Raw genomic sequence first — 24480 nt, forward strand, 5'->3', positions numbered from 1 at the left:
AACCAAGATCACCTGACTTAGTGTTGGTGATAATCCCACTTCAAACTGGAGGCTAGACCAGGTTTAGCCTAACAGAGATCATTCAGAGATCCCTCATAAGCTCACACTCCTACTATTCTATCAATTCCAGCATGTTTTAGCAGTTACGACAGCCCTAAGATTATGAAGACTAACATTAAATATTGTATTTGAAAAGCATTAACCTTCATAAATGCAGACCAAAATGGAAAGCTTAAAACACCCTCAATCTTACATAATCATAATAAACTATAGGGAAAAAGAAAAAAATCAAACATGCTACTCAAATAAAATCATGCAGCATCTCAATATTAAGCAAAGGACGAGAAAATTCAATCATAATTAAATTCCTTTATTAATATCAACTCATCTTTAATCAGTACTTCAATTTCATTTTAATTCCAACAATGATTACAACAAAATGAAGACATGCTTTTAGTTCAGAGAAGTTTAATTAACTGATCTTGGATGTGATGCAGCCAAGAAGTCTGGACAAAGAGAACTGAGAAGGCTATAATGCACATCAGCTTGCAGGAAACAACATCACAACATGTGCTATCTATGTGGGATCCAAAGACTCCATCTTAAAAACAGCAAACCAATGAGTTAAGCAGTTCTTGCAGGAGGAAATAAAAGTCCTGTGTGCTAAGGAAATTCAAGCACTAGCCTGTTAACCCAATAAATCTTAATGAATTGCAACTGTGTCTGAGAACTGGCCAGGCAGACTGTAAATTAAGAGTTAAGGACAAAGTTCCTTTGACAAACCTTAGAACAAATTTCAGTTGGATTTAGTATCCAATTTACTATCCTGAACATAACTATAGCTCAGAGTACCACCTGCATTTGTTTCATGCACTATGCAAAAACTATTTGCTACTGAAAGCAAGGATACTGTTGTAAAATTAGAAGTGAATATAGAAATCCATAACTATAAATTCTGAATAAAATTTTAGAGCTTACCATTTAGAGACTGGTGGTGGTAAAAAAGAAAGGTTTCTGAAAGTCAGATATTCTGACTTCCTGGGGAATTTGCCTGCCTTCTTTTCTGAAGCTTACAGTAATACCTGTGCTTAGGAAAATGTTGATCAGCAAGTTGCTTTCTCACGCCATCGGTCCACTGACTTCCTTTCCATGTATTCCCAAGAACCTTTAACCAGTGAATTGAGACATCCTAACACGTTTGGGCACACAGAACACCACCTAAATAAAACTGCAGTATTAATGTCTTTGGGAAGCAAAAAAACAAGGATTAAACAGACTAACCACCAACACACAGGAAGGACAACTGGCAAGACTTAACAGATTTGTTGCTTAGGACACGGGACTAAACAGGTTTGAGAAGCCAGTTACTGCACCCGCAATCCTCCGTGCAAGCTCCTCTGAGTTTACTAGAGCAGCTTGCACACACCACATTGCTTCATGGCACCACACTTGTAGCTTTGTGAGAAAGATTTCCACAAAGTTTAGCTAAATTTATACACCTCCTTCAGAACAGTTAAGCTAATGTAACACCTTGTGTGGACATCTGTACTGCATAAGAGCAGAATTTTTCCTATAGTAGTTTAAATGTTTTAATTTAAACAAATAAACATTTAGTTGCTTTCCAATTTTGTGACCCATGACTTCTCCACAACACCTCTAAAATTTAAGAGGAAAATCAATGCATTTCAGGACAATCAAGCTTTACAGATTGCATTTCCATACCAACAGTTCTCTTCCATTGCTAGAAGCTACTACTATCAAAAGCAGGTGTGTTTCCAAACATAGCCCCTTTCTCTCTAGTGAAACCAGCTCATGTTTTAAGTCTCAATCTTGTCCCAAGAAAAATGACTCACCAGAGATTTCATAAAAGCCTCACAGATCAGATTCAGCTTATGATCACTGAATGAAAAGTGCTTATTTTAGAACAAGAACTGCTATACTTCCTTTATAAGGAATATTACTTTATTACTTTTCTACATAGAAAATCACTGACAAGGGATCTAAACACTACAATTTATTCAACATTGCAAATGAAAGACAACATATTTGAGATCTCTGTATGAAATTCATCACTATACTAAACATAAACATTACAGCTAGATGAAATTTCACATATTTGAAAGCAATGATACTATTTGCTTCTCCTAAAGTCCAAGTAAAATCATAATTTCTTCAGCTATGTACTTATCCAGCCCCTACTGGGATTTAAATACAGCATCTCCAATAAGTCAATGCTACTGAAAAGGTTTTAATGAAGTTTAGTGTGATGCACATGCTCCTACACCAACACCAGATTCTTTTTTAGGTTCTACCGGATTTATTTGCTCCTCTTCTTTCAGCTTCACTTCTCTAAAGTCTTCCCTGACTTCTTCTAACAGACCTGGCTTGAAAATGACATCCAGTGCTGTCATTGCCAAAGCTTTTGCTGTGCGCAAGGCATAGAACTGAGCAGCCTGTGACCCTGCAGAAAAAAAAGTAAGAGGAATTTCAGATTCGATTACCAGTATCAAACCACTAGTTTACTGCATAAGGTGTATTTTATAATACAAGATCTTTAAGTTTCAGCTGCAAGAACATTTTCCTAAAAATCCACTTGCATGGAGTATACCTATTTTCCCATGCCTCAAAACATTCTTTCCCTTGCAGGTACTTAATGTTCTGCTATTGATATAAACAACTAAGACTGAGAACAGGAAAGGGAGTGTTCACATTATGCTCTTTAGAAAATGTGGAGTTTTATAAGCTAACGACATTACATTTCCAAAGTACTGTGCTTTAGGAGTAAAAATTACTTTTATCTTTTGGCTCACATTTAGAAATTCTTCTGAATATGCTGCCAGGGATAATCCCTCTAATTTCTTCTGTCTAGATGGTATATCTTTTGTCTAGATGGCTTTTAGGAGGAGAAGTGGTCATCCTTCCCATACATATGCAACCTTAAACACAAACCCAGAAATTCTACATTTGTCAGCTTTTTGCCTACTCTACTATTAATGTTAATCTGTATTCAGCTCAGACCACATCATGCTTGACAAAAGGTATAAAGTATTCTATAAGGTATTCACGTGCAGCTAATTTCAGATCTAGTAGTTACACTTTTAAACATTTACTACACAGTAGCTTTCAATAGCAGTGAAACATGGGAAAGCTTTAATTCTCTGTAATTTGAAATATTTCTGATTTCTAGATTTGTTGTAGTGAGGAGTGAGCAAGCAGTCTACACAATGCACAAGGATTCCAAATATAAACCTCAAACCTTTTTCACTTCCACTCACCTGCAGCTTCTGTGTACTCCTCAGTATGATTCAGTGCATCTGAACCAATATAAAAATAAGGATGAAGACCAGGCATCACAAATGTAACATTTCCAAAGTCCGTGGAACCTAGAAGCAGCATAGAGATTTTCCTAATAAACAAATGTTGGGCAGTTTTGAATGCTGTAAGAAAATGCATGATAGACATTATCTCCAGCCTGTATCTACGATGGAATATCCTTTGCCCCAAATACTAAAATAAAAACATTCCTAATGAGTCATTATCCATACAAGTATCTCCTGTCACCAAAGCGTTTTCCCTAACTAGCCATCTTCAGGTGCTGCCTTCCAGTGAACTTCTGATCAATGATCAGTTACTGGACTGCAAGGAAGATGTATCAGCATGTTACTATTCCCTTTATTGCTCATTTTTTATTAAGCATCTCCTGATAGTAAGCTGTTAATTCAGGAACAAAGAAAGCTGCAAACCTTGGGAGTTTCAGGCAGTTTAGCTATTTCCCTGTTAGAACCATTAGAACTAGGCCAAACAATTCCTGCTTCTCACCAATATGCAAATATTCAGCATTTGGTAGGGGACTGAAATAGAAACTATTTATCTTTAAACAAAAACAGATTGAGGATAACAGCTTTTCCCCCCACTTGTTTTGATTATTCTCAGTTATGAAAATCTTAATGGCACAAGCACCCCTGAAATAAAATCAGAACTGAACTCCTAACAAAATGCTAGGGCTTTGTAGACAAATGCTAGATAGCAATGCTGCAGATTTTAATGATGATTCTTTCATGCCTACCTATCACTTTCAATATGTTATCTAGTGGAAGCACATATCTCACAGCCTCATCTACTGAATGATACCATCCCAAAGCAGAAGATTCTTCCTAGTAAATCATCCAAGAGTCTACAACTACATCCCAAGTGCTTTCTTTTTTTTTCCCCCCAAACAAGCATTCCACTCATTATTTGTCAAAAAGACATTTCAAAGCTAGAGGAATCAACATACCAGTTATTGTGAAATCCAGACACCAGAGGAAGCATTATTTTGTAGCAGGGAAAAATAGGGTTTACTCACTAAGATCTCCATTAACTTTTCTGGGGCCAGAGATGCAAGAATTTGTTTCTTTAGCAATGGTGTACAAAATGACTATTCCAGAAATTTAAAATTAATTGTAACACATCCAGTAGCCTCTATATCATGATACCTTATGAAGAGAAGATATTGCCAATGCCTTAAGATTTAGTAATTAAATGATTGAAGAATACAGATTTTACTTGGAAGCCTATAGTTATTAAAAGTCAGTCCATAGAGTCTACATTATGAGGACAAGAGTTTGCTATTTGCTCTGTCTAAAGATAAAGGAAACAGCAAAGCTTGTTCAAAAACATATCTTCCCATAAATTCAATATGCATTTGAAGAAAATTCAACACCTGGCACAGCAACAAGTTATTTTCATTTCCATCTGTAGTCTCTACTACTGATTCCTTTTTGGTCAATCTGGATAGACAAACCAGAAGTTCTGCATACTCCAGACTAAACCAAAGTTTCTAGATCTGCCTTACTAAGTCCTATGAACTGCTGCAAAGACTGTGTTGCCCTTTTCCCTGCTGTCACATAGTGAATGAAATGTTAGAAATTTCACTGCGTCATAGCTCTCAGTCATGTAATTCCTCCTAAATTTATATCCACATCCAATACATCACCAGTTGACTGATATTTTTTCTGAATAGAAGGGATTTAAATAGGATATTTTGTAGTAATATGGAGAGGCAAAATCCAGGCAGCTTTCAATAAAAATATGACAGCTAAATCCTCTCCTCTATGAGAAAAAATGTGACACCCTTTATGGGAGTAACACAAAGGTATGTTTAGAACATCAGGTGTTCCAATGGTTTCAATATAAACACCTGAAATAGTATGCTTGCTAGACACATACAGATTGAGATTCCTTCTAAAAGCATGTATAATTGCAGCTATCAATGCAATATACATATTCCTGCACTATTTTCAACAGAAAGACATCGGAGCTCCAGTCTCTCAAAAATATATCTTGAAGCCTCTTCAAGTCACTGAATATTTAATGGAGCCAGTATTACCAAAAACATGAACAGAGGGGAAAACACATAAGGAAACATTTATATACAGTCCCAAGCTTCAAAAGTGGAATTTTCAAAACATACTAGACCTTCTTAAGATTTTCTCTATCAGTCTTGTGCACAGGAAGCCAATGAACACCATGAATACTATATTTTGACCAGATTAAGTTACCACGGGTGTGGGTGCCTCAACTAAGGTGCGATTAACTAAGCCATCTGCTTTAGGAGGCTATGGATATCATGTAGTAATGCTACCCTACGACCAGTAGAAGGAGAAATAGGTCCTGGCACCTGGGCCAAGCTAGCTCAGTTTCACATTATGTCACATCACCCTGTCTGTGTGCCCAGCAAGCAGAGCTGCACCAGGCACAAACAGAATGGTGTGATTTGATGTACTGAAGGAAGCCTTGGTTATGCTTATCTGCCTAGAGAGATACCTGTGAGCAGCCCGACACTAATACCCATGCAGAGGTGGCAGCGAGTACGCTCATCTCTTAACGACTGTTCTGCTGCACAGACATGGAGAAGCAACTGAGCTATCTTCCTTCCCTTTCAACAGGGGAAACTGATATCCTAAAAGAAAACATTGAAAACCACATGAAAACTAAACCAAAATAGAGGGCTTGAAAAAGATGACACAAAACACTCAATCCCCCCCGGAAAGGGTAGCATACAAAGTTCCACTCCTATGGCTCTGGAGACTGCACTTTGTTATCTCTCCTGAATTCCCACTGCAAAAAATCAAAAGAGAAGCTGTGGAAAGAAGATTCAGTAAAACCTATTGCACTGCAAGATAAAAAAGCAGTTGCTCACGCACATTTTGACATTTGACATGCAATTCAATGATGAGACAGGCATATGGGGAGTTTTGGTTTAAGCAAGTTAATGGTTAACATTTAGCATATCATGCAACTTACATATGAAAGCCCTATTTTAAGTTCACGTCTGTGCAAAGTTCACTTCAAGTCCTCTGAACAAAAGCAAGATCACTGATATTGATGATCATCTTTACTATAATGGTTTGGAGGAATCAACTAGCAGAGCTCCAGAAGGTTGTGCTACAGTAAACATTCTAAGGTTCCTCAGCCCCTTTCTTTGGCTAAACAAGCAAAGTAGTACATCTGATTTGTATTACACTGAAGAAAGAAAGAATTAAATCTGCCTTAAGCCATAATTTGTTTTTCAACCCAAAACAATGAACCAGTGTTTAATTTGGAAGGGAAGCAAGAAATAGCAAAAACCTATTACCACTGGATACTAATAATATTATTAGATACAATGTCTCCCTACCCACAAAAAGAAGTTTGGAGAGCTGTTCCCAAACACCAAGTTTGTCCAAACTTAAAAGATAATATGCATTTAATATAGAGAAGATAAGTACCACAATCAAACTAATTAGAACAACTTTTTACTGGGAAGAGTATTTTCCTTCCAAGAGAAAAACCTTTAGTATGAATGGAGTAAAAATGTCCATAAATACAGTTAAGATCAGTAGCAAAGGCTAAAAGTATGAGCAGAAGTAAAGTCTTGAACAGAGCTCCTGTAGGAAGATTCTGAAAAAATAAATCGCCTTAAGGATAATGAGAAACCCACCTAAGCATAAGAATTACCATTTCTGTTAGAATTCTGAGGACAAAAAAAGTTAAATTTTTCGAGACACAGTCACGACCCGAAAGTGAACACCTGCTTGAAGTGCACTCTTTGGAAAACTTATCTGTTGAAATCATGAACTAAAATTAGAGGCATGTAATTACCTGTTAATGAAAAGATTAAATTAGGGTCAGTGAGATGCTTAAACTTCCATTTATAAATATCTCCAAAAACTCCCTCTAAAATAATTGTTATATTCTAGAAATTTGTTTATATGTAAGCTTGGAAAATATTATTAAATAAGGTTCCTAAAAAAAGTCTCATCCCCATTCATAGCAAACCAGGATTCTGCATTTTAAAGCCAGAGAATGAAACAATTCATTACACATCCTCATGCTCTCAGAAAGATTGCTCTTAGCTTTCCATTCTTTCCCCCAAGCAAACTGTTTATTACTTGAAATATTTTCAGAACTAATATTAGAAGGTGTTTACTGCTTTTCTTACCTGTTCTTAGCTTCTACAACAAATATAGAAACACAGGCCACAGATATAAACCCTTAAAAGAGCTTCAGCTTTGTAATTTGGCTTTTTTCTTCTGACCAAACTGTGTTTAACTTAGCTCTACTTTGTTATTTTATACACTTAGGGGTTGATCAACATAAGCTTAAGTCAAAATGAAAAATGCAGGTGGAGTTACCTGACAAACCACTCAAGATAGCATCTTCTGATATAAAATCTATTCCAAGCTTCTTTCCATTCTCTTTGTAAATTTTCTGCAGGCTCTTATTTGGAAGCACATTGTAGTAATCATTTTCACCACCTTTTATTTCCACCTAAACAAAAACCCCAAATTATTGTAAGTTTTTCTCCAATGTAAGCCAGTTCAATGTAAACAATCTGAAGGCCAGAAAAAAAAACTCCATATCCAGACTTCAAGCCCAAGGCAAAACAGACATAAGTGCTAAGTTTCTTTAAAAAATACAACATTCTGCCAAATATTACTCTTGATCAAAACACAGCTGGTGTTCTGTTCAGCTTGCACTAGATAGCCAAATTCCAAAAGCAAGGATTTCACAATATTCTCCAAAAAAAGGAAACTAGTATTTCTTGTAAGAGTGTCTAATGACTTCCCCTGCAGGTACTACTAAGCTGCATAGAAATAAATGTAGGCTTTTATCAAACTGTATTTTACCTTTCTTTAGAATGCCTTCAATAACTACAGCCCTATTCATGAAATGGCTTCACACAGGTAAGAAATTTGAAGACAAATGGAAAAAACCTATCAATGTCAAATTTTGAAGGAGATCTAATAGCAGACCTTTTATTCAGCATAAAGTGCACTTTCTGAACCCCTTTCCTAGATATAGTGAAAGTGCCACAGTAGGAAAACAGCATCTAATGCCTCAAATAGACTACAAAAGTGACATGCTAACATTCACACACCCCATACCATTTGTTTTGATGATCACACACTTTTTTTTACAGCTGAATTAGTCATAAGCCTGAAATTAACAGAGCGAGTAGAACCACCTATCTTAGCAATACAACACAAGGTAATCACATTGCTTGAACCAGCTAGCTGAGACACACTTCCCCTTACTAAAAGCAAAGAAATGAGAACACTAATTGAAAAATCACTCAGTTTTTCACATTTGGTCGCTACATGAGTCTGCTGTTTAATGGGGCAATGGACCTAATGACCAAGAATATGGGAGAAAAAAACAGACAGAAGACCCAATACCTGTTTTGCTTGTCTCTACAGGTGAGGTTTGCCATCAAGCCTCCCAGGTCTCTGAGCCTAGCAGCACTATCTGTAGGATAAAAGCATCACCCACAGCAAAACAAAAAATAACAGGGCACTTAAAGAAATTGTATGTACATGGGATCAGGCAGGATGCATCCAAGGATGCTGAGTAAGAGAAGCAGAAATGCAGTCTGGAAGCTATGATTTTTTAAGTGTCACTGAAACAGAGAGATGCCCCAGCTCACTGAACATGAACTAAAGGTCACACCCACCTTGAAGGGCCAAAAGGAGGTCCTTGAAAATCACATACTCTTCAGACTGTCCTATCCTCAAGTTCCCAGAGGGATTACAGAGCAAATAAATCCTCCAAGGACTCATGTGCAGGCTCGTGAATCACAAGGTGATTGTGAACATCCAGCACACAAGATGGAACTCATTTAAGAAGAGATAGCACACGACCAAGCCTAGCTTTGCATGACAACATGTCTGGCTCAGACAACACAAGACATGCAAACTCCAAGTGTTTTATAATCAGTGGCACATAATACCACATTGCTGCCTCTTACTTGTGGCATTCATCTGCAACCAAGACTGGTGCCATTAGTGTTTTAGTATTATTATTACTGATGTAGCAACCCCTGTGAGGCCACATCTGGTACTGTGTTTGTTTTGTTCTCCTCAAATCAAGACTGGAGCTAAGCCAGGGGAAGGCCACCAAGATGATCAGGCGAAGAACACAATGTACAAGGACAGGCTGAAAGAACTTGATCTGCTGAGCCTTCCCAGAACAGAAGGTTAGCGGGGCATCTTACTGATGTCTAGAGTTACCAGATGGGAAGGGTACAGAGTAGGTAGAACCAGACTTCTCAGATATCAACGTGATGCAACTAGGAAATTCCCATTGGATACAACAGAATCACAGACTGGTTGATGTGGGAAAGCACCTACAGAGGTCATCTTGCCCAATTCTCCTGCTCAATCAAGATCACCTAGAGCTGGCTGCCCAGAACCACATCGAAGCAGCTTTTGAGTATCTTCAAAGATGGAAACAGTCCAATTTCTGGGCTCAAGTCACCACAGCATAAACACGAGGAAAACTTGCTCACCATGAGGTGGGTAGAGCACTTGTTGAAAGAAGTGGCAATATCTCATCCTTGGAAGTACTCTGAAGATGGCACTCAGCAGCCTGCTCTAACTGGTCCTGCTCTGAACAGAGAATTAGACCAGATGACCTCCAGAGCTCTCTCCCAATACAGACTCTTCTAGGATTCTGTGGCATTCTATTTATAAATCAAAGCTTTCTTTCAGGACACAAAGCAACAGAACAGCAAAGAGTACCACAATAATTGAGATTTAATTTGGCTAAACACTATGCAGACAAAGTAAACCTTGATTTCCTGTTCTGGTCTGTTTAACAGAAACACATGACAATGAATATACTCTTACCTTGCATCCTGTGGCCACTGCTGCAGATTTGAAGCAGTTCTCAACCTTCTCTGTCAGAATAGAAAGCTCTTTCCTTGAAGGAGCACGCAAGTAAAACTCTAGTTCAGTGTAAGAAGGAATGATGTTAGGTTTGACACCACCATTCTTTATCACACCTGCAGAAAAGGGAACGTCGTGTTGTCAGTGTTAAATGCAACTGCATGATCTTCAGCCTGTCATTAAATTCCTTGGTCAAAAACTATAAATATATAAACAAAACCAACAAAACATCATCTGAGCTTGAAATACAAAGAATGTAAAAAATGCAGTATGTGGACAAAGTTTCTTCGTTACGTCAGTTAAGGGGAACATGTACATATCTTTCAGCACAATTTCACAGAATTCTTTGGTTAGGCATCTGTTTTAAATCCCAGAGTCAAGCGAAACTAGCATTTCTAATTAATCCCCTAAAATTCAATGCACTGGAGTCATAAAGCAATCTGTCTGCCAATTAAAAAAAAAATTGCTACAAGGGCTAACTTGGATTCCAACTTTTAAACATTTCCTCAACTAGAGTATTTCCAATTTACTTTGCAAGCTTGAAGAAAAACTGAGTAAGTTTGCATTTCTCAGCAATACTGGAATTACGTGTGTATTGCAGTGCACAGCAAGTTAATTAGATTGCTCATATTAATTCTTCACAAATACTGGAATGTATAATACATGTACTTTATTCACATGTGTAGTTTGAGTTCAAAGTGCTCCCTCGAAGAAATGTGTGATAACTACATCCTTTACCATTACAGCATCAAAGGCATTACCATAAAATACAATAATATTTAAATATTCCGACAATAAAACATTGTAGATCCCAGTTCTACATTAGATTTTATTGCACTAACAGCTAGCTGCTTCCAACAGGCTGTTTCGCTGGCCTCCTACCCTCAATTTCTTGTATGCAGAATTAGATTTGTTTTCTTTAGCACCTGGGAAACTTCTACCTTAAGTGGAAACACTGCAGAAATTACTGATGCGTGTCACTGAGGCCTGAAGAGACAGCACTGATGGGATGCAAATGGAAAAAAACACCTTCATTTTTGATGCAGAAAACCTATTAAGATTATGAACTTCACCTCAAGTAAAACCTTTCCAGTCTCAAATACAGTCAAAATCAAAATCAAAGTGCTGAATTAATCCAGTATCAGTATATGTCCATAGTAATAGGAACAGCTCAGATGAGAGGGATGGACATCACAGGAAAGGAAGCAGTAAGTATTCATGCAAATTTGCATGACACATACCCATAGCAAGCTTTCTCAGAACAAGCAGCTTCATGAATAAACAGCTTTCACTTGTCTTGTCCAGCACAATTGTAAATGGAACTGGAGAGAGTCTGAGTAGGTATACAGGTAAATTTCAATATAACTGCAATGTGGACTGGACAGCAGATCTAGATTAAAAGTAGGATGCCTGCACACTATTAGTAGCATCCAGTTTGCCCTTCTGGATGGAAACTTTTTTTAAAACAACCTGTTTAATAAAACTTCTTGAACAGGAAAAAACCCCTACATTCCTGTTTTTCAAGGGGGCAACATATATTCCATTCATAAGCAGGGAAGAAAGATAACATCAAAATCTCAGATGAACCCAAGACAATATTTCAGTACATGAAACATTGGTTAGAAATTCTAGACTTCAAGCAATGGAAATTATTTCAACTTTTGTTAGTGGGTTAACACTACTATTTTTAGGATCACTTAATACAGGCACTGATTGTACTGCAAGCCTTCAGCGTGAGATCTCTGACACAATGTTGTAAAGAAAGCATTCCTAAAATTAAATCCCATTCTGGCTGCTTGTCCTTTCCCAGAAGTATTTAAAACATTTCCACTTTAAATACCAGGTTTATGACAGCAGTTGTATCAACACAGTAATTTCAGTTTTGCTGCTGTTCAGGAAGCTCTAGAAGGCTTTGTTTAGATACTTAAGATTTTTTTTGCCAACGTTACCCATGGAGCCTTTAGAAAGTATGAAGAAGGCAGTATTTAGGGGTTTAGGCTTAGTTTCAATAGAAGACTTAGGCATCTTCAACCTTAAACCTGCAATGCATGGGTTGCAGACACCAAAACTCTTGATTATGTGCCTTGTTTTCTACAGAGAAATAGGATAGAGAGGCTATGTCTGCTTTCTGAAATTCATTTGGGCATGCTGCACAGCAAAAATGCAAGCAGCTTCATCTACAGTCAAAAGGATTAGGACTCCATCCAGACAACCTGGAGAGAAACACACACTTGTATTATATACAGCACAAGCAGCCAAGACTCAGAACTTCTGGAAGGAGTTTAAGCTCATAACAAGTATTCCAAATAAACAGCCCTACATTCAAAAGTCCTGCAGAATTGGCAAAATTTCTTAATTTCAATTTGGAAAAAGTCGTGTTGGGTGTAATAAGGAAATCTTATTATAAAGCTTATAAAGGGCAGCTTCATCTCACCTTTGGAGACAGAATCACTTTACAGACAGAAGTGCATGATGTTGAAGGAGTACAAGTCAAACTTAACGGTTAACATGTCTTACTGCTAAATGGCCTTTCTAATCCAAAACCTACTAGATGTTAAATATTAGAATCCAGTGAACATCTAGTTGATTGGGTTACTAACCAGAACTATAATCTTCTGCCATCACTTGTTTTTTGTACTTCACCAAATAAATTCCATTCCAGACCACTAGAACTTTTCAATAAATGTCATCTAATTAACGGAATACCTACTAAAAAAGTGATGCAGTAAGTAATACTTCACTTTTCAGAAGTATTTAATCTTACACCTTTGCAAACCCACATATATTAAGGAGTTCAAGGCCATGCACAAAAACTTCACACCTTTTTTCTTTCTTTCTGAATTGCAACTTTAAGACTTAAAATTTGTCTAGCCTCTACTTGAGCAGTAGAGTCCCCTTTCACATCTAACCTCTCAGCCTATTTTCAGCAGTTAGTTCTGGACACTGACATGATTTTTAAGACTGCAGACACACTATTTAAATGAAATGGTGCTGTTTCATAGTTGAAGTGACTATACTAATTTAGTGCTTTAGTGCAATACTTTGGAATGTGTGATATTCTATGTTAGTACTTCAACAGCCTAAACTCTTACTTGCTGGACATTAGATTTAATAAAGATCTCACCATGAACTCTCCAGGTCGGTTTCATTTGCTGTCTTAAAACAGACAGATTGTTGTATGCAAGAACAGCAGCATCTAATGCATTAACTCCTTCCCAAGGATAAGCAGCAGCATGAGAAGCTTTTCCATAGTATTTCACAGTCACGCTAGGAAATAAAAGGCATTGCTTATTTGTTTTTCATTCACTGAAAAAAACCTTTGAAATAAAAAAACTCCTTTTGTTCACACAAAAATATGTTATTTAAATTTTGTGCAGTGTAACACCAAACAATTTACCTGGCACTAGACTATTGCACATTTAAACTATCTTTGAGTGCAGAAAAATGCTGAAAGATTTCTCAAAAACCAATAAACTGGAATGATACCAAGAGCTAGTCAGGCAAGGGAGTTACTGGTAACACACCACTACATAGCCTTTTCATGAAGAGTACATGTTTCGCATATTAATTAAATTTCTCCAACACTTTTTTTACACTGCCTAACTGTTCTGAGACTTAAAGTTACTAACACTCTTCTCAGAGGATAACAAAACCTTTTCTCCTATTCAAAATTAGAAGTTGACTGTCCTAATTCCTGTCAAGTAAAATGTGTAGAGTACGCAAGATAGCAAAAGCACATAAGATCACATACAACCCATGTCTAAATAACAAAAGTCAAGTTTTACAAGTATAGTAAAAGCACAGCCTAGTATAAAATACACATTACTATGCTACAAGAAAGATGTTTTCTCCTTGCACCTTTCAAAAAAAGGTGGTAGAAAGGCTTGCAAGAAGAAGGAAATCTAATGCAAAGGCTATCCTCCAACTTCATAGAAGTCATAAAACATTGCACCTTAACATATCCGTAAGAATTCATGCTTTGCTTCATCTGAGGGTCATTAATACTAACCTTATAAAATAGCGAAGTATTTCAGATTATACGAAAACCCTTTACACAAGAGGAAAATTTTAAATAATGACATCTACATATAAGGTCTCACTGTTTATAAAATACGTAAAACTAACACCCACTCCTTTACAGAAAAAACTCAACCTTCAAGCTTAAGGAGTTCCTCCCACCCCAAGACACATCAACCTGTCTCTTACCTAGCCATGACCAGCCTAACTTGCTTGTCCCTCTGTCTTGCACAAATGCCAACTTAGGCAGTTATCCTGAAGTGACCCCTTGTGCTCAGAGCCATGCCACAGCTGCAAGTTAACACCCGCACTTCAATTCTGGATGGCAAAGAGGGACACAACAGAGTGCACTCTTGCAGCAGGAAACATCTCTTACTAATGCTACAATCCAAATTAAGCGTGAGGTTTTCTATCCCCACTAATCTTCCAAGACAATCATAGAACCTGTTCTCTAGATTATGAGTTTTATTTAAAATTTATTATCATTAAGAGATCAATATAAGAAAATTTGTCCATTAATATCCCAAGTATTAGACTGCAACCCCTCAAAACAACTCACAAAGATCCCTGGACATTTTCAAAAAAATGGAAAGAAAGCAAAGTACAGCAAAAAAATCATGCTGCAGTACTTTTTTTCCACAAGAAACATGTGTTTCTTATTAAAAAATGTTCTTTCAGCATTCTTTTACTTGTACTTATTTTGCTACACAAATGCCACAGATGCTCAGCAAAACCCAGACTTTGCAGAATAACAAGTCCCTAAGCCAGTTTAAGAATACCAGCAGAAGAATGTGGATCCTGTTTGACCAACAATAAATAGGCTGATTAAGTGAAGGGTAAGTGAATAATAATCAGGAAACTTTGGTGTGTATTCACCAGTTATGCCAGCATGTTAATCTTATTTCAGGCACAAGCCAGCTTTCAGAATTGCAGCCAGAGCAATACCAGCAATTTAGTGATCACCAGCTCTTAAACTCCCTGCAAACAACTAAAGATTAATTACAAATTAGAAGAACTGTCTTTTATACCTTTGGAACCTCATAATTACATAAACCATGACAAACTCAGTAATTCAGGCTTTTGGAGATAAGTTGCTTCACTCAGCACTTCAATTCCATGCCTCCTCCACACTGAAAGTTTAAAGGCTATCTAGGACTTCCATCCTACTGCAGACCTTGACCTCTGAAGAGAGATTTCCAAATCCTACAGTATTAAACTCAAAAAGTTATTGCAAGCAGACAGATAAAACTGTCCTTGAAAACTACATCTTGAAGCTTATAAAGATAGTCTTCAGGCAAAGCAAAGGCAAGTTGGACTACGTCTTGAAGGAGATTACAACAACCAGTTAAGACTCTTTAGAAACACAATAAAGGAATATAGCAGAGAACTGGGCAGATAATGAAGACTAACCCTGTCTGTTTTACCATGAAACTTGGCAGTAACAGAAGCAAATTATTCACTGGAAACAGCCCTGGTAAAAGCAAGTGGTCAGTAAAATCAAGCACATCAGAGCTGGACAGTAGCACAACAAAGCTGAAAATTGTGCCCAGTACATCAAGTCATGAATTATTGGAAAATGAGTTATTTAAATAATAAAGAATTTAGTTTGAGGTAGCCAAATACAATACCTGAAAAAACTGTTGCATTGAAGGGAGTTTACTAGAGGGGGTCTCTGCAAATTAAGACATGGAATCACTAGCAGGAATCAGGAATCACTAGCAACAGTGACATAAAACGTAGTAACAAAACCTACTGGTAGACTACTGCAGGGACACTATGTAAACAGACATTTATAACACCAATGGAAGAACAGCTTTGCAGACTGGCAGAGCAAGAAAAGAATGAAGCTCAAAAGTATTTTAAAAAATCATGTACTTAAAGACTGAGCATTTGATTAAGAGTTGATTGCTTGAAAATGATTGAAAAGGAAGTCCCAAACATGCCAGCTGTATCCAAAACTATAAGGGAAGTCTATGGTCCCTGCATCATCTCATCATCTTAGTCCTATGTAAGGAAATTGCACCTCATGTACTGTGTACAATTCTGGGATGCACATCCAGCAGGGTGTACTTTAAGACAAGTCAAGTGACTCCAAGTACCAGTGAACCAGTGCTGAACATCAGTGCTAATCAGAAGAAGACAAGGTATAAATGTTAAGGGTGTGTGAGGGTAGGACTGTTATCCATACTTAAACTGGGGGCAAACATCAAGGAAAGACAGAAATTACTTCGGGAAAAAAAAAAAAAAAAAAGTTGGTGTGAGATGTACACGTAACACGGCCATGACTAAATTTAGTGTGGAAGTTACTACAGATCCAAACTTCAGTCAGGCTTAGCTGGCCAGTTCTTTTCAAAAGCAAGAAGGCAAACCTGAAACACTTTCCAAACTGATTAAAATGCATACAGGACCCCATGACTGGCATCCAGGAAAGCATAGAACTATAACCCTTGAGACCCTGCAGTTGCATCTTTAAATTCTACTTTAACAGATGGCATAATCACAGGCATGTTTAATAGAAACGCCTAGAAACATCAGAACAAAGAATGGATTTTTGGGACACATGGAAGATTATCTCAGAGCAGTCAGGGATTTGAGCACAAGGCTGAACACAGCACTCTAGAAGAACGGCTCAGAGTGCCATTTCCTAACAGTAACCTAGCTCCTTAGCTGACTGCAAATACCTTTGTCTGAAGGGCACCTGCAAGGTCCCGGGTTCAGCCACTGCCAAAGCAGGTCCCCTTCTCAGGAAGGGGACAAAAGCTTAATAACAAACCACCTCTTCCCACCTGAGCCCCCTCACTCACTCATGCTCGGCCACGTCGGGCAGGTAAGCAGCGTTTTCTTGCGAGGGGTGCGCCATGAAAACCACATCCAGGCCATCGAACGCTCCAGCCTTGATCAGGTCTATTTTACCTCCTCCCTGCTCTTCCGCGGGCGTCCCCAGCACCGTGATCTGCAGCACAAACGCACAGAGAGTCAGGGGCCGGCAGGGAGAGCTCACCACCGCTCTCCCGGCAGGGCTCCCACCTGCACGGCCGCGGGCTCCGCCAGGCTCTCCAGGGCGGCCTTCAGCGCCAGCGCGGCGGCGGCTCCCACCTCGGCGATGAGGTTGTGCCCGCAGGCGTGCCCGAGCCCGGGCAGCGCGTCGTACTCGCAGAGAAAGGCGACGCGCAGCGGGTCCCGCGGGGCCGCCGTGCCCCAGTCGGCGCGGAAGGCTGTGCCCAGCTTGTAGCGCGGCTGCACGGCCCAGGCGGCACCGGGCAGGTCCCCGCCGGAGAAGAAGCGGGTCAGGGCGTCGTGCGCCTGGTGTTCCGCGTACGCCAGCTCGGGACGGCTCCAGATGTCGCGGCTCAGCGCGCCCAGGCGCGCCGCGTTCAGATCCACGCTCTCACACGCCCGCTGCTTCAGCGCCTCCAGCGCGGCGGTGGGGCCGCTCCCCGCCGGCTCCTGCGGTTTCATGAGGCCTCAGGAACAGCAGCCCTGCCCGACCCGAGCCTGCCACCCGCACCTGCCCTCCGGCCTGACACCTGCGCTGCCGCCCCCTTTTATCGCCTCTGCCGCGCCGCGGGGCACGCTGGGAAGTGTAGTTCGTAATCCCTGTCCCACCCACAGGCGGCCCCTGGTCAGAACTCCCCGCCCCAGGGTGCCTGGCGGGAGTTCCGCGGGCCCGCCCGTAGCCCCTGCCGGCTGTGCTGCCGGGTGCCGCTCGCTCGCTCCCCCACCAGCAGCGCCGCGGAGAGAATCGGAAGGGTTATAGGTGGAAAGCTCACGGGTTGAGATAAAGACAGTTCCACAGGGAAAGCAAGAGCCTTGCACACAAGCAAGGCAAAGCAAGGAATGAATTCACTGCTTCCCAAGGGCAGGCGGGTGTTCAGCCATCCTCAGGAGAGCAGGGCCCCGTCGCTCATAACGGTGACTTGGGAAGAGAAACAACATCGCTCCAAACGTCCCCTCTTCGTCCTTCTTCCCTCACTTTATGTACTAAGCATGATTTCTGTGGTCCGGAATGTCTCTCGGGCCAGTTGGGGTCACCGGTCCCGACTATGTCTCTTCCCAGCTTCCCAGGCACCTCCAGCCTCCTCCTCAGCATGGCAGTGCAAAAAGCAGAAAAGGCCTTGGCTCTGTGTAATCCCTGCTCAGCAATAACAAAAACATCTCTGTATTATCAACCCTGTGTTCAGCACAAATCCAAACCACTGTGAAGAAGATTAACTCTGCCTCAGCCAAAGGCAGCATAAAATATTAGATAAATTACATTTTCAGTAGAAGTGTCTTTTTCAACTTTAGGGTATGGTATGCTTCAGTGATCTCAGACCTGGTGGTGGGGAAAAAAAAAAGCTTGGGAAGAAGGATGTCCGGCTGATAGTGGACACAAAGAATGCAGAATTTGCAGGCCACAAGGGCATTTGGCAGGACTCCGACGATAAGGAAGAAACTAACAAAGCCAACTCAGCAACTGCTGAAATCAGCTCCAGCTGGGTGAAAGGTAATTCTTGCAGGGGGAGATTGTGACCACCAACTCACGGCCCACTGACTCAAAAGAAGGGAGAGACTGAGCATATGGACTAATTAGCACAAGAAGAGAGGGACTCGCTAACCAATCAAAGATAGAATGCTAAGTAATAGGAGAACTATGTAACTTGTAGCCAAGGAACATTAATGCTTTGCTCAAATGTATAAATAGTGAAATGTTTTGATAGTCGATTTGCCACCCAGCATCCCTTTCTGTGCAGAACTTATGTAAGTAAATCAAGTCAATCACACCTGACTGTGTGTGGATTAGCCCCTTGCACACCGGGTGAAAGAAGCTAATTTGGGACAACATGTTGATGGAACATATGCCCTGTTACATATATTTGCTACCATCACAACACCCAGAGATTGCAAACAAGTGCAAGGTCGGGTGGCTTTCCTGGGCTTGGAAACATCCTGTCTTCTTTGACATCTCCTTTTTCTTTTTTGTTTTTTTTCAACTGGGAGCCCTGTCTGACTGGATTTGGGTTTCATGTTTACGTTTCTCTGGGATTTCTGCACTCCAGGCCTGTGAGAGGCAGCTGATTGGGAGTTTTTAGACACAAGCCATGTAGCAAAGAGCCTGCCTATTGAACCAGCCCATACCTGGCAAAAATTGAAGTCAATGGGAACAAAATGCCAGATTCTGTGGGGCTTTTTCCCCCTTTATTTATTTAATTACCAGAAATTCCCTTTTTGTTCATTTATTCGCTGTATTGTTTCACCACAACTTTTCTGTCACCTGGAGAGGTGCTTTGGTGTGCTGAACTGCAGGTTTGCTCTCTCCATCCAAGACGGGGGAGGTCCTTTTCCTAGTGGCACCCAAACTCTACAAAACTCTCAGTCACTCCAAGAAGAGCTCAGGCTCCCATGCCTTATATTTGCCATGAGCTATTTTTACTCTTGTAACATACAAGAGTAAAAATAGTTTTTTACTATTTTTAATATATAATATTTTAATTTTACTAGACTTAAAATTTATACTCCTAAATTTATATCATATTTTAATTTTACTATACTGGACCATGGTTGTGGTCCATTCTCTCCCTCCATCCCCAGTTCTTCCAAGTGGAGTAAAGCCATCCACCCAAAACGTGCTGAACTTATTTTGAACTATGGATACATGCTGAATTTTGAATGATGGATACATGCAGTACATATTTGTCAACAGCTGAGGGGGCACATATTCAGCAAAGGGTCACATAATTCAGATCAGTTTGCCAAGGGATTTCTAGGGTTGGAAGCCCTTTGGAGCAGGCAGGATGTTCCTGAGGGTAGTGCCAGGCCAGAATTCTTTAGGAGCAATCACTCTAAGCATCCATCAAACTCATTCACTTTTGCATTTGTAGAAAGAGCTGTCTCTCACTTTAAGTTTTAGTGAGGAGGGAAAAAAAAACCCTCATGGATTTTTTCTTCCTAAGTACCTGATTCCTTGAGGCACTACTGTTCACTATATAGTTTTGTATTTCTTCAGTAAAAACACAGGGTCCTGTTGAACCCACACAGATTCATCCTGGACACTCCACAGCTTTACATACCTGATCACAGTGTGGCATTACAGCTGGGTATGCCAAGCCTCAGAGCATGGCTAACAGGAATGGTGAAGCTTGGCCATGGAGCAAATTACATAGTGGCAGCTGCCTCCAAACAAACCAGCTGCTTGTTTGGAGGGCTGAAGAAGGAGTAGAGAGTGCACAGGACTGCCAGCATCTCAAAGTGGGACAAAGTTAGCTCTGGCTCATCCAGGAAAATTTACCACTCATGGGGAGTGGCTAAATTACTTTTAGGGGTTATGTTATCTGCTCACAGTTTGCAGTTTTCTTTTCCAACTGAGATATCTCAGATAATCTCAGGTTGAATTACTAATGTGACCAGCGTCTCAATAGCTTGAAATTAACCTTTAGGACATACTTGGATGCCTCTTTTTCTGTTGCAAGGATTTGTGAAGTATGCAGTAGTAAGACGTCAAAAATTTTCATAAGCTTTAGCACTACAGAATTTATGCCAGCTTGAGAGTTCCAAATTGCATGTTTGAAAACTGGCAATATGTGTCATAATTAGTGCTAACATCAGTTAACATAATAATGGGTACATTATTTTGGTGTATTCTACTTCACAATCCCAGGTAATTTGCACACTCTGTGTGCAATCTGCAAGTGTGTTTCCTTGAGAGGGACTTACTGACCAGGAGAATTTTCCTCCATACCTCCTGGAATGTCCTCCTGCTGCTGCTTCTCTTGTGTGGGTCCAGCAACCATGTTGTCTTCAATGAGCTAGTCAGTCAGTAAAAATCAGCTTAGAAAAGAAAAATGGATATTTTTTAGCTGGAAATGGTTTTGCAAGACACACAATAGGTTTCTGCTTTGAAAAGTTCACAGTTCCACCATGATTTTTCCTCATCCAGCCAAGAATTTGTGCAACTCACTAGGCTGCCTTGGTATTTGTTGGACCTTTACCTGACAATTCACTAAAACGGCACAAAAATAGTTTATTCAAAAATTGGAGTAATTTTCTGTTGGTTTAGTGAGTTAAATTGGGCAAAGGTCCACAAAGGGCCAGGACAAGGAAGCTGTAGTGAGACTAGGTGTGTGGACGCAGTGAGCTGCTCAGCCAGCTCAGCCACTCTGATAAATCCTACCCTGACAGAGCTGCTGTCGAGGACAGCCCACAGAACTAAAAATAAACACAGCTGCATCACTTATTAAAGCAGAGTGGGGGGCTTGGTTGTGAGCAAAGCAAAGGAACATCTTCATATAAGATGAAGACTAAGCAAGATCACAAGAATTTTTAATCTGGCGCAATGAAAACAGTGCTGTGACTCCTGAAATCAGACCAATTCAGGAAAGACAAAGGAAAAGGTGTAAAGTACTTTTATTCATAAGCAACAGATGCATGTTAATGAGGCTTTCATTCCTTTAATAAGCTCCTATTCTTGCTCCTATTCTGTCTCCTTGTCAGTATGTGTTGTTTATGTGGAAGAACCACCGGATATTTACCCCAAAGATGGAATGGTACCTATCAAATTAGCAATAATTTTCTTCCTCCTTATATTAGAAAACTTCAGTTCTCAGTTATTACACTATCATGTTTCTTCTTCTAATTTAGGAAATGTCTTTCAACATTTTATGCCTATTTGAAAATTCATTGAATGTCTTAAGGAGGAAGAAAAGATTTATATTCAATACCTTCATTTTCTATAGGTTGTGCCTTGGGTCATGATTCCAAGAATGTTGAATCATAGTCAATCAAAATTATAAGTCTAGAAAATGAAAAACACGTAACCCTAAAATGTTTTTTTCTATGACAGAGGAAAAATATTGCTCAATTTTTAAAAAACAAGGTAAAAAATACTCTGACAATATTTTGATTGTACTAAACAAAATCTAATGGATATAATTGATAGTGCTAAACAAATTATAGACTGTTTAAAATACCATTACTATATAGAGGAAATACAATTCAGGCAACATCGTGGTTCTTTGGGAAAAGCAAGAATTGTGTGTATATTTGTTCGTAAATAAACAAGAACAAACCTCACAGCTGCTAATTCAATTCATATTCCTGGAATCAGGCTGTAAACAAATGCTTGTATTTTTGCTTTGGAGGGTGGATGAGGTTCAGTAGCTTTCCATTGGTCTAAAAGAAGGAACATCTGTTGTAGCCATAAAAAACTGGATGATCAAGTTTACCACATCCCACATTAGCAACATTAGGCAGTGAGGCTGAAATCCAGATCAGACTGAACTCGGTGAAAGTTTTGCTGTTAAATTCCAGGTGGCCTGGATTTCAAGCCAAAATCCAAAGCTTTAAAAACAATAGCACAGTGAGTATTAAAAGTAGGCTGTTGCTGTGTGTAGGAGCTATACACTGGCTTGCCTAAGATAACATTCCAACCTGGTTTACAAATAGCTTTATATTAGGAAGTATGTCTCAAGACATACAATGCTACAACAGTGAATCCTATGTTTAAAAAGAAAGCATGATAAGGGCTTCTTCGGTCAGATCACAATATTAATATCAGCACAGTGCAGAAGAATTTTAAGGAACTCAGGAAGAGAAACTGCTTAAGTCACTGAAGCATGCTGTCTCTTTTAAGCATTACTGGATCATTTATATGTCTTATTCATTTCTTATTAAGGGAAAAAAATGCAGGAGAGGTAGGTTCAGAAAAGTGAAATCTTCTCCCCATAGACATATCATTCCCACCACTTAAGAGTTAATCACAGTGTGGTCAAAAATTCAGAGCAGACTGAAAGAGAAAATATGAGCTTATTGTTCTCCATTAATGTCTGGTTACATCATGTTCAATACTCAGAATCAAATCTGAAATTCCTCACACAGCATGTTTTATTAGCTATTTGACTTAGTGGTTAAGACCTCACCATTTGCCCAAATGTAGTGAACCTGTATCAAAAAGGACAAGGTAAAAGTCGTGCTTAGAGCTCAGACACCCTCACTGAGAAGGCAGCTGTGGCTATTTGAGATGCTATTGCCCCAAACCCTTTGTGCTTGCCAGAGATGCCTGCCCCAGCTCTGGTGGCAGAATGAGACACAATTGCCTCTGAGCTGTTTCAGTGCAAAGTCCAGAAGCTTAACTGAAGCTGCCCCCAACCCCCCTTGGCATTTTATGCTTTAAACACTGGATTTTATCCTGAAGCAGTTTAGAGTTTTCTGTGTTCTCAGTCTGCTGACTCCACTATGTGGGTGGTATCCTCTGGGAGACAGGCAATAATATTTTAAACCGACACAGTTATTTTCAAAACAATCATTTTCATGCACCATTAGCCACAGAGGCTGGTATAAGCTTTGCCAGCTTTAGACTGGTTTAACAAACAGCTCTTTTCTATCATCTGATGCAGATTTTCATTTGCACTCTGAAAGCTGCAAGAATGCAGCAAGGACTTAGCTGTAGCTATTTTTGGGGTTTTTTTTTTCCAACTGGATGAGATTGTTTTAACAAGGAACATCAGTTAATTCTAAGAAAAGTTCAAAAATTGCCTGACTTAAGCATTGCCAATTAGAGCAGATAGCTCTGTAGAAAAGACAGGGCTAGATAAACTTAGATTTCTGTCTTTTGTTTGGCTCTCTGAAGACTTATATAAAACTTACCAGCTACTATGGGGCTCTTAGAAGTATGCACAGCAGAATGTAAACAGAGAATTAAATTACTGATATCCGAGACTCTTAACATTCAAAACTTACTGACTGCTTGCTCTCTCTTTCATACTCAAATTTTACTTTTGTAACAGCAAGGAAAGTGTCAAATACCAGAGATCTTAGCTCAGCAGAAAATGCCTTTGAACCTCTCTCACTCTTCCAGTAAAAAAATTCTGCCTCAACTATGCTCTTTTGTGTCTTACACTGTTACATTTTCATATGTACTTTAATCTGAGATGTGGTCATGTATTTAACATCATACTGTAGGTCAATTGTTATATTTGTGTAATTCCTGTAGTAGCAGCATCATTACAGTGATATTGCTATCCCAGTTCGAAAAGATTTGTGATGAAAGCAGCCTGATCACATACGTCTCTCATCAAGACACTTGATGCTAAAACAGCTTCATTACTGACAATATGATCCTTTTTTCTGTTTTATTTATTTAAGTATGATATTATTTGTCATGTTATATTTGGTCGTAGCTTAGATGCTTAGTTCCTTTCTTCCTCTAAAAGGCATATTTTTCTTATTTAATGTCAAATAAATGCAACAGTTCATTTCATAGCATGACTTACTAACTGAGCAACAAACACAAACAGTCCAG

At 39.4% G+C, this 24480-nt stretch overlaps 1 protein-coding gene across 3 annotated transcripts; it reads right to left on the bottom strand.

Annotated features, from left to right (window-relative positions):
- Window positions 1-349: 349 nt before the first annotated feature.
- Window positions 350-17744, bottom strand: PM20D2 (peptidase M20 domain containing 2). 3 transcript variants are annotated; one of them, XR_014851013.1, is made up of 8 exons: window positions 17232-17744; window positions 17009-17157; window positions 13312-13454; window positions 10149-10303; window positions 7656-7791; window positions 5806-5941; window positions 3276-3636; window positions 2420-2461 (listed from the first exon to the last, which is right to left on the bottom strand). XR_014851013.1 is itself a non-coding variant. In XM_085056363.1 (7 exons), exons 1-7 carry the CDS (start codon window positions 17661-17663, stop codon window positions 2259-2261), a joined length of 1326 nt encoding a protein of 441 aa, XP_084912489.1. In that variant the 5' UTR covers window positions 17664-17741; the 3' UTR covers window positions 350-2258. The 3 variants fall into 3 exon arrangements, 1 of the variants encoding a protein (XP_084912489.1); XM_085056363.1 differs by lacking the exon at window positions 5806-5941 and having other exon boundaries at window positions 350-2461; window positions 3276-3383; window positions 17232-17741; XR_014851014.1 differs by lacking the exon at window positions 2420-2461 and having other exon boundaries at window positions 3275-3383.
- Between the last annotated feature and the right edge of the window lie 6736 nt (window positions 17745-24480).

The sequence above is a fragment of the Lichenostomus cassidix genome, chromosome 3, assembly GCF_008360975.1.
Source record: "Lichenostomus cassidix isolate B80296 chromosome 3, HeHo_3.0, whole genome shotgun sequence".
Lineage (NCBI taxonomy): Eukaryota > Metazoa > Chordata > Aves > Passeriformes > Meliphagidae > Lichenostomus > Lichenostomus cassidix.

What these genes read in the sequence shown, in the direction of transcription:
- PM20D2 (XM_085056363.1), bottom strand. Translation starts at nt 17,663, where the DNA reads ATGAAACCGCAGGAGCCGGCGGGGAGCGGCCCCACCGCCGCGCTGGAG. An exon ending in CCCGACGTGGCCGAGCATGA is followed by an intron (nt 13,455 to 17,008) that starts GTGAGTGAGGGG and finishes TTTATTTCCTAG; the next exon opens with CGTGACTGTGAAATACTATG. An exon ending in GGAGTACACAGAAGCTGCAG is followed by an intron (nt 2,462 to 3,275) that starts GTGAGTGGAAGT and finishes TTTTTTCTGCAG; the next exon opens with GGTCACAGGCTGCTCAGTTC.